Below are 18,334 nucleotides of genomic sequence, written 5' to 3'. Positions count from 1 at the left end.
GATGTTGAGATGTCTTTGCCTGTCCTGTTCTGCACTGTAGAATATAGTCAGATTAAAACCCAAGATTTTTAAATAAATCAGGTTACAAAGAATTTCATTTTTATCAGTTTTAAACAATTCTGTCCAATTCTGGTACCTGGAGCGCAAATGTATTTGCACATAGCAACTTTGATGATACATGACATATAACAGTTGTTGTTTCTGACAGTTCTAATTATTTTTTTTGTTTGTCTGCAGTCTGCTCACCAGGTTACTTTGGCCACCGCTGCAGTCAGACCTGTCCACAGTGTGTCCACAGTAATGGACCATGTCATCACGTCACAGGACAGTGTGACTGTCTGCCTGGCTTCAAGGGAGCACTGTGTAATGAGGGTAGGCAACAGACCGTGGCTTATAGAAGCTTTCGTGCACTGCACAGTCGCCTCTGGAAACAAGGACTCCAGTGTTGAGCCAACTCAGTTAATGACTGACACTGTGGTCACACATCCCTTTTTGCTGTTAGTCAATTAAGTAATGTTCGGAGAAACTTCATTGAGTCAGTCTGAGACACTCTGTGAGTGTCATCTCTCCACAGAAGATGAAGACTGCAGCTTGCATGAATTGGCTTTGATGATGCACGTGTCCATTTCATGTCCCAAACATGTTTATGTTTCTGTATTTAGCAAACACTTTTATCCAAAGCGACTTACAAATGAAGATATAGCAAGCTATGTAAAAAAAGCTAACAATAAACTACATAGAAGGATCCCACTAGTCCGACTCTGTCAGAGGTGACAGAGTAGAGATAGGGTGCAGGCATAGAGGGAAGTACAGAAAAATAAAGTGCAAAGATAGAGGGGGTAGGTAAGTACAAGGTAAGTGCTAGGATAGGAGATGCTCTCTGAAGAGCTGGGTTTTCAAGAGTTTCCTGAAGATAGACAGGGACGCCCCTGTGCTGGTAGCGCTCGGTAGGTCATTCCACCATCGTGGGACGACACATGAAAAGAGTTTGGATTGTCTTAGGCGTGGTGTAGGAGCTGCTAGACGACAATCCTGCGATGAACGGAGGGACCGAGTTGTGACATAAGCCTTTGCAAGAGCATTCAAGTAGATGGGAGCCGTTCCATTAAGCACTTTGTAGGCTAACATCAGTGACTTGAATTTGATGCGGGCGGCTAAGGGCAGCCAGTGGAGTTCAATGAAGAGAGGGTGATGTGTGTTCTTTTAGGCTGATGGAAGACCAGACGCGCCACCGCGTTCTGGACCATCTGCAGAGGTTTCATGGCACAGGCTGGGAGACCAGTTAGGAGAGCATTGCAGTAGTCAAGGCGGGAGATGACCATGGCCTGCACCAGGAGCTGGGTGGCATGTTGGGATAACATAAATTGCATTTATGCAATTTATTCTTTATAAATGCTCAGAAAAGAACATTCTATCTGGTGAAATAATATACTGCTCAACAATATTCAGTTGCCACCTGAGAACATCTAGATTGTATTTGAAGACAGAAGTTACAGGCATTCTGTTTAACAGGAATGATACTTTTTACCTTTCAAGCCAGATGCAACGTTAATGTGGTGACATTTCAAGACCATTTATTAAAAATATTGTTCGACATTTGGGCAAAGTCAATGCAAAAAATGATGATTTCATTTCTCCAAGGTTTTTTATTTGAGATTTCTAGTTTCTTCAGAGTTTTATATACAAAAGGTTTTATCTGTCATTTTCAAGAAAGCTTTTTAAAATGAAGCCTTAGATCAGAATGGTAAGTATGTAAGATAATACATATGTATTTGTGCAGTGTGTCCCAGTGGTCGCTTTGGGAAAAACTGTGCCTGGAGCTGCAGCTGCACCAACAACGGCACCTGTAACCCCATTGATGGCTCCTGTCAGTGTTATCCTGGATGGATCGGCAGCGACTGCTCTCAGCGTACGTTCACTCGTACAATCATGAAAAGAACAGTGTAGTTCAGATCATAAAGCTTCGTATGTGACAGTTCTGCAAAGGACTTATTTCTTCATTAATTCTGTGGTGAAAAGTTAGGTAATTCAGAATCATATAATTTCATGTATGGGCTGGTGCTAGCACAAACATTTAATGTGACTGTGTTGCAGTATGTCCACCTGCTCATTGGGGACCTAACTGCATCCATACGTGTAACTGCCACAATGGAGCGTACTGCAGCGCATATGATGGAGAATGCAAGTGCACCCCTGGATGGACCGGTCTCTACTGCACACAACGTCAGTCACTGAACACTTACACACATCAAGTGTTCAATAAGTCAGCCTACTTAAGACTTGTGAGATAGAAGTAAACCTCTGGCAACATGCGAATGAGTATTTGTGAAGCTATATTTTCCACACAGATAATTTAATATTAACATTAAATCTTCTAAAGTTGAGACTTGGCATGCCCTGGTAGAAAAAGATCAATCTAATATCTACCATCATTACTGTATAGAAAATTTGATAGTTTCCACATATAATAAAATCATGGCCATTTCTGGTATATCATACAGTTAAGATGGTTATCTTGAACAAAACAACCTTTGGAGACACACCATATTTGTTGCTGCTTTCAGAAATACAAACTTTGAAACGTATAGCTTGTAAAGAGGCGGACTCCTTTGCAGGCTGCCCATTAGGTTTCTATGGGAAAGACTGTTCTGAGACCTGCCTGTGTAGGAATGGGGCAGACTGTGACCACATCTCTGGACAATGCACATGTCGTACCGGCTTCATGGGGCAACACTGTGAACAAAGTACGTCACACTTCTCTATATCCTTTTTTATTTACAGAGCTGAATTGTTCTTTTATTTTTTGTTGTTTTTCTCTTTTCCACTTCCCTTCCTGTTCAATAATTGTTCATATACTTTTTCTTTTTTACGTAAAGGCTTATTTCAACACTTTATCTTAAACTGACACTTCATGAGAACTTTTATGCTTAAAATGGATTTGTCACTTCAGTTTCTTTAAGTGTTTACGCTTCAGTTCTCTTTAATAAATACCTTAGGAAACCCACAAAATTGACTGACATTTGACCGTTCTCTCATTTTCAGAGTGTCCTCATGGTTCGTATGGTTATGGCTGCCGTCAAGTCTGTGACTGCCTAAATAACTCCACCTGTGATCACATGACAGGAACATGTTACTGCAATCCTGGCTGGAAGGGAGCTCGTTGTGACCAAGGTTAGTGCATGCTTCAATGAAAACAGTTTCAACTGATCTTTATGGATAAAAAGTATATTTCCCAAATCTGTTTTCTATCCCAAGTGACTTAAAAGAGAGGATCAGCATTCAAGCTTTCAGCACAGTGTGAGTTAGGTGTGTTGGGTGGTTAGGAGAGGGGGTGTTCTCTATAGCATTTGATAGCTCTTCAACCATCATGAACCACAAATGAGAACAATCTGTACTGAGACTATTTGGCCCATAAGGATGGCAGTCCCAGACAATATTTCACACAGGAATACTGTAGTCCATAACCCTTCACTGAGTATAACTAGCTGGCTCTGACTCTGACATCACTTTGTAGGCAGCATTAGTGACTTGAAGTTAGGTTCATTTAGAGATAACCATGGCTTGTACTAAGAGTTTGTTTTGAGAATGGTTACTGCAGTTGGTATATATACTAATGTGCAATCATTTACTGTTATCTCTTTGTGGAAGTTCAACTTTGTCTAAGTCTAACTGTTGTTGATTGATTTAAATGAGCAAACAGACTCAAAGGACTCCAACTCTGGTTTCACTTTTCCCCGCTCTGCCTGCAGCTGGTGTGGTGGTGGTGGGAAGTCTCAACAGTTTGACCAGTGCAGCCATGCATGTGGACACCTACCAGATAGGAGCCATTGCAGGAATTGTTGTCCTTGTGCTGTTGGTGCTTCTCCTCCTGCTCCTCTTCATCATCTACAGGAAGAAGCAGAAGGGCAAAGAACCAACCATGCCAGCTGTGACCTACACACCTGCTATGAGGGTCATAGCTGATTACACCGTGGGAGGTACATTACAGTTGATATACTTTAAAATACATCTAGCTCAGGAAAATGTATTCCCTGATAGACTGCATATGAAAGATGGACATAACCTCAACCTCAACCTCAATTCAGTAATACTTATTAATCCCCAAAGGGAAAGTGTTGCTAGTTTTAAGTCTTCAAGCTTCTACACTTTAGGAGGTGGGTACCTTGAGATTAAAAAGTGAAGTATATTGAAGTGTGTAGGTTCTCAGTCACATCAACAAGATGTGGGTAGGAACAGTTTGGTGAAAGTCATCCTTCGGGCGCTACTTGGATCATTCGAGATCCACGTATATATAACAGGAGTGAACAGGGTAAGATAATACAGCCTCTAAATAAGGCATTAGCTGTCTTTATTTCAGCAATACTTTAAGACGAATGAATGAATATCTTCTGAAGGACTCCGACTTTCACCAAACTGTTATCGGTCAATAGATGAACGTATTTTATGTCAGACATAAGGTCCAGGTTTAAAAAAAACTTACTTCACCTTTAAGGGAGGGGGGGGGGGTAAATAAACTTGAAGGATTTGAATTTGGTAACGTGGGTAGACAGAAGAAGCATGTGAAACAGAAAGCCCCCTCCAGTTTTCTGTTAACAGTGTATTAAATATGCCAGAATCATGAGGTGCCCAAGGTAACACAGTGGAGGCCACAGTGGCTACCAGTATTTCATGAGCTGTTGTTGATGTAGCCAGATTTACGGACTAGACTTATTTCTATGTATTTTTATACATAATATATTATTAAGTTAAGCCAAGTGCTATTATAAGTAGGAGTACAGGTATGTTCCTCATTTTTAGTTGTACACTTACCTGTGTGCACTATATACAGTTTGGACCCTAAATACACAAGTGTTTACCAATTCCAATTGAAACTGTATTTATGTATGTGACTGGATGTTGTAGTGGCAAGACTACCATCTTTCATATGGCTGACCGGGATTCGAATCCTGACCCTAATCCATATGAAAGGAACTACCTCTAGTAGGGGTCCTTAGGTGATGTAGATGTGAAATCCCAATCACCCAAGGCAGACATTAAATATTTCAGTCACCAGTCAATATTGTTAATCTGTGCAAATTCCATTCTCATAGCAACTATGTCCTGGCTGCAGAGGATGTGGCAGGGAAATGAGAGCCATAGCAGAGTCTCAGCTAGTAATGAGGAATTCTGACTCTGATCCCAATCATTTGACTAAAAACTGCCAGCTCTTTGGGATCTAAACAGCTTTTCACTTCAGAACCACTTCTAGCTTGTGTAACTTGGTCAAATTCTCTTAGTATCACTATCATCAGTGTATGAGTTAATCCAAGCTGTCCATGGTAAAAGTTTGTAAAACTACCAGGCAAAAAACTGATACGGGATTTAGCAGTGATCCCTGACTGTATCACCATAGCTCTGCACCAATTTATTCAACCGTGTTACTCCTGAAACTCCCTCATGTGTTGGTGAAACAGCCCTGAAACATCCACAGTGCAGTGGTGGCTCTTCAAAAAATAAAAAATCAGTCCACGGCATGTAACTCCAGCACATGCACATATACAGTCTGCAAGAACTACAATATGAGATGGTTCATTTGACCCTTCACTCCACCATCTGATCATCTGCACTGGTGTGTTGCCAAATCTGCAGTGGTGCCACATTTCAGCTTCACTCTTTCCAAAATGTCTCCAGTTTTTCTTATTCTCCTTGCTCTGTAATTTAGAAGACAGCCCAAGTTCTTCAAAATCTGACATCAAGGGAAGACACAATTTTATGGTGATGGTAGAACAGTTAGCGAGCTTGCTGTTACTCCAAGGCTAATGCATTGTAGTGGCCCTATATTTAATGTTCTAGTGTTAGGGATGTTTTCCACAATTCAGTACCACAGTTCTCACCTTTTCAACATGTTTTAGGCAAATTTTGTCTGACACATTGAACCATGCTTCCATGCAGATCTCTGAATTTGCTTTACTCAGACGTTAAACCTTTCACAGTTGTGTTACCCTGTTGACTGTTGATCCACAGTTCATGTGATCGCATGATGTCATGCTGTCTTAACAGTTTTGGATCTCATTCTAGAAGCACTCACACAGGGAGTTCTGCTAACAGTATTTTCCATCTTATCATTTTTCAGATGCTCAAAGTCCAACTAGTGAGGCCCACCCAAGCAACTACTTCTCCAACCCCAGTTACCATACCCTTACCCAGTGCATCAACCCCCCACATGTAAACAGTGCTCCATATGGAAAGGTATGGCTACTGGTTTTCTTTAAACTGATCAGATGAGCAAAGAGATTTGTTTTTAAAAAAAAAACAACCTATTTTCATGTCCCCTTGACATTATTTTTCAGGCTAAGTATAGCCAGCTCTTTGCGAATGTGAACAATGTGGATCAGAGAAATGTTGGTGCTCAAACTGGCACACTGCCTTCTGACTGGAAACAAGGGGACTGCTTCAATGAACTGGGTGAGTTGTAGAATACATATAATTCAAGCAGCTGCCTCTCTGTTGTAGAAAGTTAGTAGGCTGCATTGACACTTTATTGACTTTTTATTGAGTATTTTGTTAGTCAAACTCAGTTATATTAAGAGAAATTAGTCTGAATAATAACAAATATGTAATACATGATATAAAAATGTGTAAAAGACATTATTTGGGATTTTTGGGACTCATACAGTACAGCACACATTCATACCAAGTCATTTTACAACACATAAACAGTTTAACAAATGCACACATCAAATGTTGAGCACATGGTAATATTTGACAAAGAAATGTTTACTTTCAGTCTCATTCTTTATCATGGTTTCTCTGGAAAAGCTTCTTTTACATGCAGACTGGTAAATGCACCTGTAGATGTGGTCTGACACACACTGATCCTTGATCTTTGAATGTAGAGTTTTGGGACTCTTCATGTTTTCAGCTCTACACGGGTTATTACTATTGAAATTTGAGACACTATAAACACAATTAATAAATATAAATTCGTAGTTTAAAAAAGCTACTGCAAGTTGGGAAAGTGTTGTGTACAAGAAAGCACCATTTAATCTTTAAAACCTGTACTCTTTTATAATGTCATTTCATTCATTCATTTCACTTAATTTCTCTTTAACCCATGACATTTTAGTGCCTTTTTATACATTTTTATGGTCGAGCAATGTAAATACATTTAAATGTATGTGCTTCAATACTGTCATGTAGTAAGCTGACAAGGAAAACAAAGGAATTTTTTTTATCTCTTGGCTGAAATTATTCCCAACTATGATCAGATCTAGATTTTTGGAGATTTTCATATTCATGTGTGTTGTCCTGATAAGCCACTGGCTGAAGACTTCTTAAAGCTCAAAGACTCTTTTAATCCTGTGCAGTCTGTGGCTGGTCCCACACATGGACATGGACACACCTGGTTTTGTTATAGAAATAGTAAGTGAATTCTACCTCTCCAAATATGGCCTAATTGTTCAAGCAAAGGGACAAAATTAATTTAATGCATTTTGTCAAATCAGGTGTTTCCCCAGACATACTAAGCCTGTTGGGGACCATCTGACGAGAAAGGATATGTGGTTTTAGGTTGATGCTCTAATCTGTCCAGGGGCATTGCCTTAGATTTATTAGAGTTTATTTTATAACCGCCCTGTGATGGACTGCCTCTCACCCAGCTGGGATAGGCTCCAGTTGCCCCCACCCCACCCCCATCCTCGTGACCCTGAGTTGAATTACACAGGCATAGAAAATTAATGGAATTTTAAACCTGAGAAGGCACCAAACTTGTAGATGTTGTCAATGAGGTTAGAGGTGGATATCTCAGGATTAGTCATGTAGATCAGAACATCATCAGCATATAGGGTTATCTTGTGCTACCTGTGTCATGTAACTAAGCCATGAATGTTAGAATTCATCACGTCAGCCTAAGCAAATGGCTCTATAGTTAAAGCAAACAGAAGGCGGCAGCCCTGCCTTGTGCCTCTCTGGATGCCGAAGTTGTGAGATCTCAGCCCAGTGTTGAGTGCTGCAGAGAGAGGATTATTATAAAGTAATTTAATCCAACTGATTTGGTTTGTTCCCCAAGTTCAAACCTTGCCATGGTGTAAAGTAGATAAGGCAATTCTACACAGTTGAATGCCTTCTCGGCATCCAAAGAAACAACCAGACCTGATGACTGCAGATGGAAAATTGATATTGTGTTCAATAATCTGCATATTATTGCATGAGTTACGACTTTTAATAAAACTAGTTTTGTTGTCATTATTATGCATGGGGAGTTAGAATTTTCAGATCTACTTTAAATATAGAATTTGGTATATGTGAGGTGCAATCCTCTGGCTTCTTTCCTTGATTTAAAATGAATGATATGTTAGACTCGCCTAAGGACATTGGCATGGTGCCTTTTTCAGACAAGTCAGTTAGCATGTTTAATACTTATTCCCTAGATAAGGGACCATTAAGAGTAACTTTATGTTCCTCTGATAGAGAGGGGGAAATGTGTCCATTCAGCCTGAGGAATCCTGTTGTAGCTCTGAGTAATACAGTTTTTCATAGAATCTTAAAAATGTGCTAAAAATGACTACACTATCAAAAGATTGCTTACCATAACCATCTGTGATTGAGAAGATAATTTTGGAGTCGGATTTTGTTTGGTTGTCTTATCACCTGTTCATATAATATCTGTTCAGCTAATCTAATGTCCCATCTGCATGTTTTGTTAAAAGGGAATTTGGAGCTTAGCGAAGTGCAAATATTTCCTGCAGCCTCCCTGGTGATGGGCTTTTAATATAGTCTTTTTCAGCCACTTTAAATTTGGATTACAAAATTTCCCTTTGTTCATCCTGTCTGCGTCTCTTGTTGGACAAATGGGATATAACAAGGTATCTTGAAATACTTTAGATGTTTCCCAGGGAAGTGATGGATCTTCTGTAGAAACTGAGTTAATGGATAAAAATTACTAAAATTCCTTTGTAAAATAATACATGAATTTGTTGTCTGTAAGAATTGATGGGCTAAATCTCCAGACCCTAGTTTGAGGAACTGAATAATTGGATAAAGACAGGAGCATGGTTGGACACACTCATGCTGTCTATAGAGCAACAAGCAATTAAATACAGCAATAGTTTTGTTAAGAAAAAGTGTAGCAACTATGCACTTTTTAAAAGAAAGTATACTCCTTTTCTGCTGGATGTATCATGGTCCATTTTTGCATGATGGTTTGTTAGTTTCTATTCTTTGTATTCTAGTTAAATTTCTGGTTTTGACCTTTGGCTTCCTAGCTTCCCGTTTTATTTTGTAGAGCTTTCCCCGTGTCCATTTTGTTGAGTTTATTGACCTGTGTTACACCTGGTTTCTGTTACTGATTGTGCTCTCCTGTTTTCAATCCAATCATATATACACTATATTCCTGGTTTTCAGTTGGTCATTCACAGATCATTTCTTGTGATATCTTTTCATGCTTATAGTTATTTTCTACAGAGTTTTCAGTTATTCATTTTATAAATCTTAAGTCCCTCTGTCAGCAATGCTTCGCTCTTCTCCATCCTGCATTTGAGTCTGCTTCCTCCACTAACACTGACAGGATGTTGAGCTCTTTCTACATCCACATAATAAAAGTCCTCACAAAGGGCATTATCAAATTCAGACTGGTGGGAGATGGACACCTTGCCTACAGGGGGGACTTATCGATACAGGGTTTAAATGGCAGTTACAGCCTCCTGAAATAAATGTATTCTTGACATTGAGATTAGATAATTCAGAGAATACTGTGGCCAGGAAGTCACTAGGATGCTCAGAGTGGTAATACACATTCATGATGTCAACAGTTTCTCCATATAGTTCACCTCTGATATTTAGGTATAGTCCTCCCTTATCCTTAATGCAGTGTGACATTTCAAGTGATACATTTTTCTTAAACAAAATAGTAACTCCTCTACTTCTCATTGTGAATGAGGAAAAGAAGAGCAGATCAAACCCTCCTGACTGCAATTTTAAGTGTTCTTTACTGTTCAGGTGGGTCTCTTGCAATAATGCAATATGAACCCCCTCCCTTTTAAGATAAGTCAAGACTTTTAGCTGCTTAACAGGTTTGTGGATACCATAACACCATAACATAACATTCCAGTAGCATAATTTTGACATTGTGAAGCAGAATTCACCAAGCTTTGGATAGGTCACCCACTAATAGGGAAAGTGAGCTGGGTTTAGACTGTTGCGAAATGTGTTAGTTTTACCCTACTGATGATGTGTTGTTGCAATAGTAATCCTGTAATTCATTTCAAGTCAAGAAACAAAGGATATCTAGAGTTCCTAATTGTGTCCTAATATTAAAACATTGTTAAAGTGAAAGATGAGCAGAGTGCTACCAAACAAACAACTAATGTACAAAGAACAAAATAATTCTAGTTTTCCTATTGGCATTCAGATCAAATACAGTCTTTCTCTAATGCAGAGTTCTGGAGTGAACTGACAGCAGAAGACCAAGAGGAGTCGCCTTAATTAAACCAACATCACAGTTCTGTAAAATTAAACTTACTCATAGTCACATCCATGGAATCCATGTCGTGTTCCATGGCGGTCAGGTCCCAGAAGATGTGGAGAAAAGTAAACTGAGTGAGGCAGGTAGAATCGATGGGCAGATATTCTCCCCTCCGTTTCTGTAATTTGCATGTCCAAATCTTCGCAGTGGCTTTGCAGTAGAGAGTGACTATAGCTTCTCGTCAATAACCTTAGTGATATTAGCCAGTATCTCTGAGACCACTTCTTGAAGTGTAGATGCTAGCTAGCTGTCTTCGTTAGCGTGCTAGCCCCAACAACTGGCTGGCTGGGTTCCTTAGCATTGTCAGACTGCCTCAAAAAGTAGTTAAGACTTATGTACGTTGCAGTTTCACAAAACTCACGGTGGACTGTGAGACTAGGATAAAAGAATGTGTAGAGTCGGTTTTATTATGGGTATAAGCTACATTCGCTCCCGGAGCGTCAGCCAGGACACAAACACAGGAGATTGGAATTCAGTTAAGGCAGTTTACTAAGGAGACGCAGGCATAGGTGAGTTACAGGCATGGAATTGGATGGGATGACATTAAATGGTACAAGCACTGAATAGGTGTATGTGTGTATGTGTGGTACTGCAGAATACAGACAGGAAAGGAAAACCATAATGAGCATAAATACAAATACCAAAATACAATATATCACATAACTGAAATAATGTAATATTAAATACTGTAGCATTTACACTACACAGGTTATCACAGTATATGATCAGATATCAAGCCCTTATATAAACCACAAATAAGGTAAACAATAAACTGTGATGAAATAAAGGTCTCTATGGTCTTAAACGGCGTTAAATAAGCTTAACAAGAGATCAAAGGGCCCGCCGCAATAGATCTATCAACGCAACATAATGGCGGTGCCCACGAACGCACGTCTAAACGGAACACAGACGTGACGTAGCATAAGTGCTTTACGTTTAGGAATGTACACATCAACCTAAATAAATTCTCACAAAGCATTAAATCATAGAGAAAATATAAAAGGAAGTGCTTAAGGCACGCAATGTGAAACTCACATGAACAAAAACACCCATGACGGTAAATGAAGTAAACCTCAACATAAGGAAACACATATTACCGAACCAAAATAATGTACTTACAGTCAACAATGACGCACACTGACACTTCAGTGCTGCACAACGTAGAAGTGATGACCGAAGTGAACTTAACATGCACTCACCTACTACTACAACGACCAGATTACCTTGCGCTCTTAAGGTGGTACAGGCTTCCTTGCTCAATGTTAACTTTCAAGGTGGAATTACCAAGGCTACTAACAAGCAATAGTAATCAACTTAAATCTGGAGCCTTTCTAACAGTTATAAAAGTATAACCAACTCCGCCTAACGCGTCCATCCTTAAAGCCGCCATCTGGAGAACTCACCTGATTTTACCTTCTTGAAGGAGTTTTAGCATCCTTTCCATCGTTTCCACTGACAGCTCTCTTGTTGGTGCCATGTTACTGTCAGTCAGCTGCTGCAAGAGCTCTTTAAGCTCTGCAAAAACTCTCTTTTAACTGCACACTCATCTGCAGATTTAGATTTGTGTTGGTATTTGTTTTAGAAATGGAAATTACGATTCCACCTTTCTTTCATCGCCTTGATTTTTTTTAAGTTTCCATTGATAACTATATACATTTTTAGGGGTTCAACTGTTTAGTGAATAATTTAGTCTCATCTCTGTTTTATTTATTGTTTTCTTTTCAAAGAGAACACCCAGAAATCATTGTACATGTATTGTCCCACAAAGTTAGAAAACAGATGTATGCTTTGTGGCTTCCGTTGTACTCCATTAAGATGGCCTCAAATGCTGTTTCCACTGGAAAATAGAAAGGTCACAGCTGAGATTTGACCTGGAAACAACCAAACCACCATACATTTTTAGCATATCCATTTACTTATACCAAAGGCTAATTAAAGATACAACCATGTACCCTTGGTTGTCAGTGATGATTCTATACTTTTGAAATTTAACAGTGATACTTAGTATTTAGCTGAAGAACTATTTCTGTACTTTACACGGTGCTGTTCTGACAGCTGTTCCTTTGGTACAGAAACATCACTCTTTATATCATTGTTTAGGGATAAAAACTTGTTAAATCAACTGCAGTGTGGGTATAAGCTATTACAACTACTGTTTGTAGTGTTTCACATTATCTTTCCTTCTACCACTCACTCTCTGCCTCTTCGTCTCTATTTGTCCTCATGACAGGAGCTTATGGAGTTGACAGGGGGTACATGGGAAAATCTTTCAGAGGTAGGGTCTGCATATGACCGTTAAACCTCAGTTTAATGCTGTTATTCATTGCTCAATGGTTCTCTCGTTCATGTTATACAGATCTGGTGAAGGGCACAGCCTATCATGCCAGCTCCTGTTCCCTAAACAGCTCAGAAAACCCATATGCCACAATAAAGGACCCTCCCCAGCTGACACCTAGAAACACAGAGTGTGGCTATGTGGAAATGAAGTCACCGGCCAGAAGAGATTCAGCATATGCTGAGATCAGCAACAGCAGCCCATCCAATAACCGGAATGTCTATGAAGTTGGTAAGGAGTTTGTTTTTTCAGAGAGTGCTTCTCTCGGAACTGTGCTTCTACATATATTGCACCGCTTCGTCTAACCATAGGTTGGCTGCATGTTTATAATCTTCTAGTAGAATAACGGTAATTTTACAACACAATTCTTCCAGTCCAGTGTGAACATTTTAGGCATTAGAGGTGAAGTTGATGAACAAATTCTATATGAAATAAGTATTCCTTTACTTTCAGATGTTCAGTCTTATATAAAGAGAATTAAGGATTAAAAAGAAAGAGTGAATTATTTTTCATTTTCATTTGTGTCTAAGAGTAAGTTACTTGCATACAAGTTTGCTTAAACAAGAGTAGACACACCAATTAGCCAGAGCATTACATCATCACTACAGAATTTGATCTTTTTTTCTGCTCTTGGGTTCCCCTATAGTATTGGAATGTCTCATAAACAAACCTTCGTCTGAACACTCACAGCTATACACATGAAGTTGTTGTCATGCATGTTTTAGAGGCTGAAAAAAAGACACCTCTAGAAGTCCCCAGTTAAGTTCATCTGTTAACGCAGCTGATTTTTTTAGACGTTGCATGTATAGAGAGAGTCCCTTTTTACAAATCAATAAATAATAGGTTGCTTTTAATGTTCATGTTGATAATCTGTTAAAATAGCTTCCTAAATTTGACTTTTTTTTTGCTTGTTTAAAAAAAATGCTTCCCATAGGCAGCCAGACAGAAAATAGTACACTGTTCCTTTCTCACAGTGCTTGACTATGGTGATATTATCAATATGCAAGGATATGCAGCATTACACTTCATGTGGAATGCACGCTCATTCACTCACCACTTCACTTTGTATGACTCTTTAGGGTGGCATTCTCCAAACCAGCAAAAAGAAATGCACATGTTGCTGTTTATTACCAAGGCAGCATAGGTAAATTACCAGCTTACATTTCAAGCCTGCTGTCATACCACACCAGCCAAAATTATACTTGGTCTTCTTTTAAATGTTCTTATGGAGCACCAAGAGCTGGTAAACCTGCTTTCTCCTTCTAAGCTCATTATGTATGAGATGAGCTTCAAAATGTCACCTTACAAACGGTCTTCTCTTTACATCATTTTAAAGATGTTTAGGAACAGATTTGAAGGAATCCCTTTTTTTAATTTTTTTTAATTACTCCCTGTTTCATATTTCCTCAACATTTGAAATGGTCTTTTATGTGAAATTTTCATGTTGATATTTTGTCTTATGCTGCTCCTTGGTCAGTACTGGAAGAAGAGATCTTGTACCTCAATGGGATCTTTCTGGCTAAACAAAGGAAATAGATCAATAAATAGATAAATACGTAAACTGATGAATAAGAGACAAGGTAGAGTAGTGTTACAGGACCTATCAAGAATAAAACTGCATAAGAGAAAAAGAGAAAAAATTAAATGTTCCAGTTTATCTTTAATATAGTTTGTTTTTGATAATTTATATTTTTGAAGGATCTGAATGTGGCATTTGTGAAAAATCTAAATATAACGCACACAGTACATATAACAGTGCCATATACTGCACCGACAACATTTTGAAAGTTTGCCATCTTTCAGGATTTTGGTGTAAAATATGCAAAAAGCCTCCCTACAGGACAGCAGCGGGCCCACGAGAACTGCTTAGAAGGGACTCAAAGAACACAGCAAAGAGTCTGAGGTATTCACCCAGCCTCTAAACTACCAGCTATCCCACCCCACAACCTACAGGGCCCAAAGAGTCTACTGCTAACATCCCTGTAACGGACACTCCAGGACTGTCAGATATTCTTCTCTCATTCCTTGATTGGTCTGGAATGAGGAAGACCTAGATTATATTAAGCATATTGTCACAATATCATGGCTGATCTGCATCTACCTAAAAGTGATATTAATATTGGGCTGTTGTTTTGTGGCTTTAAACTGCTGTCATTACTGCAAATGCCAACTAAGTTGTCTTTGATTTCAGAACCGAGTGTAAGCACCATCCAACCAACTGAAGATGACAACAGCAAGCAGCTTGGACTGGAACCATACGATCTACCAAAAAACAGCCACATCCCCTGTCACTATGACATCCTGCCAGCCAGAGAGAGTCCTTCATCAGAACTAAAGGAGCTTGAAAATGAATAAAAGGACAGAGATTTAGAACTGAGACCAGGTTTCTTCTTTAGTCTGTAGCTCCAGTACAATATGCTCTACATACAGGCAACAGGCACACTTTATATCCATGGAATATCTTCACTTCTTTTCTTTTTGTAATGTTTGACTCTATCATTTGGTTTGGTTAGTTTTTAAGCTTTTTTTAACAGTTGCTGTAATTACAAAAAATCTTAGGACATTCCTCATATCTGGGAAATACGGTCTCAGTATGGTTTGAATATAGCACAGTTAGTATGATGTATTGTCTGACCACTCCTTAAGGCAGTGTTTCTGTGTGTTCCTGTTGGTGAAATGCTTGTCATATGTCCTCCAACTGATTCTCTGATATCTCTGAACGTGTACTTTTCATCTTCTAGTCTCAACAAGACAAATTGTACAAATGATAATAAAGGTATTGTAGTACCATTTGTACAACCCGTGGTTTGTCTGCCATGGGCATTTTCTTATTTTGAAAGTGGCAAAATACAATGTATGCAACCCCACAATCGTCAAATGTATGAATTTATGCTGTAAAATGGTTTTAAATGAACTGATCACTTTGTTTTAAGCATGCTGAGGGCTTTCTTATTTTTTTCATGCAATACTTAATACCGAGCAGATCTCTATTTTTGTGAGTGCAATACTTAATACCGAGCAGATCTCTATCTAAGTGAGTGTACTGGAAAATTAATTCCTATATGCATTGTATTGAGTGTTACTGTGTATAACCTGCAGATGGCCAAAGATTGTGGCGGAAATTTTAGTAAGGCACAGAGTCAGTTATTTTCTGAGGAGATGATTTTAATAATATCTTGCAAGAGAGAACAACACAGAACAAAATACAGAGCCGCTCTGACTACTGAGACAAAAACAATTCAGTTATAATGCACATTGTTGCATCATCGCTCCTTGGGTATAGTTGAGCGTTCTTATCTAGTCTACCTGTGCTCCCCAGCTAAAGTCAAGGTTACACAGACACAGCTGCAAGTGGCAACTTAATTTCTATTGTAGTGTCTGATGTTTACCACCTGTGCAAAATTGTTTTGGGAAAATGATAAGAAGTCTGGTAATTGCCATCTGTGTAAGGGAGTTATGGGTATAAATCAGGACATTTTGAGAATAACATACTCCCCAGTAAGTTTGTCCAAGAATAGGCTCAAAATTACGCACACACCATGTCCGGGCTTTGTGCTTAGTGATGGGAACATGCAACATCTTCAAGGTCACTAAGAACAGGCAGATTCTACTTAACGAAGACCGCACCCTCAGTAAGTCAGAGATTTTGAGGAATCTGGGCTTGACACATCTCTCCAGACTTGATGCATCAATCTGTAATTTTGATACGGACCTGGTTGACAATAAAGATTTCTGTGTTCGACCAAGTCTGTGTCAGCAGAGTTCTTCCTGCATCAGCTACACACAGGCTGTTTGAAGGCGACCATCCCCAATACACCACACTATCCTCCTTAAAGTATAGCTTTATCATATAACAAGCACACAGGAAAGAGAAAAACAGGATATGTTGGTATCTTGCAGCGAGGTCATCTGCATTATATTGAGTGTTATACAATACAATGCAGATAAGAATTAATTTTCCATTACATGAGTGTTAGAAAATTGATTGAGGACTTCTATCAGTTGTATCAAGGAAATGTTGTGTTTCTTGGGGAAGAGCAGCTGTGAAGCTGCTGACAGTGTTTTTTATTTTTGTGCATAGTAATGACTTCAAATGCTGTCAGACAGGGTTGGTTTAATATTTGAATAAACCAAGGGAACAAGAGCCATTTAAATAGTGCAGTCTGTATGATGCATGAGGTTCTGTGTTAAGCCCTTCTCACTCTCTCACTTTTGACGTTCCCAATCATTTTTTCACAGAAAGAGTAATTTCATTTAATGACTATCATTGATCATACATGTTGCTCAGTAACTGTAATCAGTGCACTGTGACACCTGTTGCTTTTTACAGTAGCTCTTCTTTGCTTGATATTCTTTTATACATTTATACTTCACAAAAGTAACCTGTTCTCTTAGTGTTGCACATATTGTTTAAAGACCACTTTACCCAACTTTCCAAAGGTTGGTTGTATTATTTGGGACAGAGCAACCAGGACTGGATTGAAAACCATGCTACAGTGCTCAGGGCCATGTTAATTGTGGTCATGCTTCTGCTTGGTATTAGCTTGTGATCTGTATTTGGATATCATACCTTTGTCTGACACAATGCATTGTAAATACACACAGAACCTATTGCAGTCTGATTGGTTTTGAATCAGCCAGGCCACAGGATGTTCTGACTCACATTGTGTTTAGATGTCACAATCATAGACTGTAAAATAAATAGACATAGCATTCTGCTGTCAGATGTGAAGCCAACATGGAAGTTCTTTAAATTGCAAAACCACTGATTGCTGCTTGATGCTGGTGCCATTTTGGCTCCAATCTTTTTTCATCAGGAAAAAATAAGTCAACATTTTTTTCTCTCTAGTCAGTATGGTGTCATTGACCAGATCCTCTCGTTCTGATCAATGTGATGTTAGTCCTTATGAAAGTAATTCCTTTATTTCAAATCACTGTATTGCCAAAAGTATTCACACACCCATCCAAATAATTAAATTTAGGTGTTCCAATCACTTCAATGGCCACAGGTGTATCAATTCAAGAACCTCGGCATGCAGACTGCTCTCAGGAGCTCAGTGAATCCGAGCGTGGTGCTGTGACAGGATGCCACCTGTGCAACAAGTCCAGTCGTGAAATTTCATATTCATGACTGGACTGGACTGGACTGCTAAATATTCCTCAGTCAGCTGTCAGTGGTATTATAACAAAGTGGAAACTGTTGGAAACGACAACAACTAAAATGACAGAGTGGGGTCAGCAGATGCTGAGGCGCACAATGCACTGAGCTCTCCAACTTTCTGCAGTCAATCGCTACAGACCTCCAAACTTCATGTGGCCTTCAGATTAGCTCAAGAAAAGTACGCAGAGAGCTTCATGGAATGGGTTTCCATGGTAACTGTATCCAAGCCATACATCACCAAGTGCAATGCAAAGCGTTGGATGCAGTGGAGTAAAGCTGCCGCCACTGGACTCTGGAGCAGTGGAGACGCGTTCTCTGGATCTCTGGAGTGACCAAT

At 39.2% G+C, this 18,334-nt stretch overlaps 1 protein-coding gene across 1 annotated transcript in view; it reads left to right on the top strand.

The window, feature by feature from the left end:
* Positions 1 to 16,580, top strand: part of megf10 (multiple EGF-like-domains 10) — an 80,982-nt gene extending 64,402 nt beyond the window's left edge. The window contains exons 15-25 of the mRNA XM_072372100.1: positions 238 to 372; positions 1,781 to 1,909; positions 2,095 to 2,223; positions 2,616 to 2,744; positions 3,043 to 3,171; positions 3,750 to 3,977; positions 6,113 to 6,228; positions 6,330 to 6,444; positions 12,732 to 12,776; positions 12,858 to 13,067; positions 15,028 to 16,580. Of these exons, the coding sequence (XP_072228201.1) occupies positions 238 to 372; positions 1,781 to 1,909; positions 2,095 to 2,223; positions 2,616 to 2,744; positions 3,043 to 3,171; positions 3,750 to 3,977; positions 6,113 to 6,228; positions 6,330 to 6,444; positions 12,732 to 12,776; positions 12,858 to 13,067; positions 15,028 to 15,191 (1,529 nt within the window). The 3' untranslated portion in view covers positions 15,192 to 16,580. The remainder of the gene's footprint in view (positions 1 to 237; positions 373 to 1,780; positions 1,910 to 2,094; positions 2,224 to 2,615; positions 2,745 to 3,042; positions 3,172 to 3,749; positions 3,978 to 6,112; positions 6,229 to 6,329; positions 6,445 to 12,731; positions 12,777 to 12,857; positions 13,068 to 15,027) is intronic.
* The last annotated feature ends 1,754 nt before the right edge of the window (positions 16,581 to 18,334 follow it).

Source organism: Leuresthes tenuis, unplaced genomic scaffold (assembly GCF_036924035.1).
Source record: "Leuresthes tenuis unplaced genomic scaffold, fLeuTen1.0.hap1 SCAF_19, whole genome shotgun sequence".
NCBI classification, from domain to species: Eukaryota; Metazoa; Chordata; class Actinopteri; order Atheriniformes; family Atherinopsidae; genus Leuresthes; species Leuresthes tenuis.
Note: the sequence above shows the minus strand (reverse complement) of the source record. Positions and strands in the feature narration are given on the sequence as shown.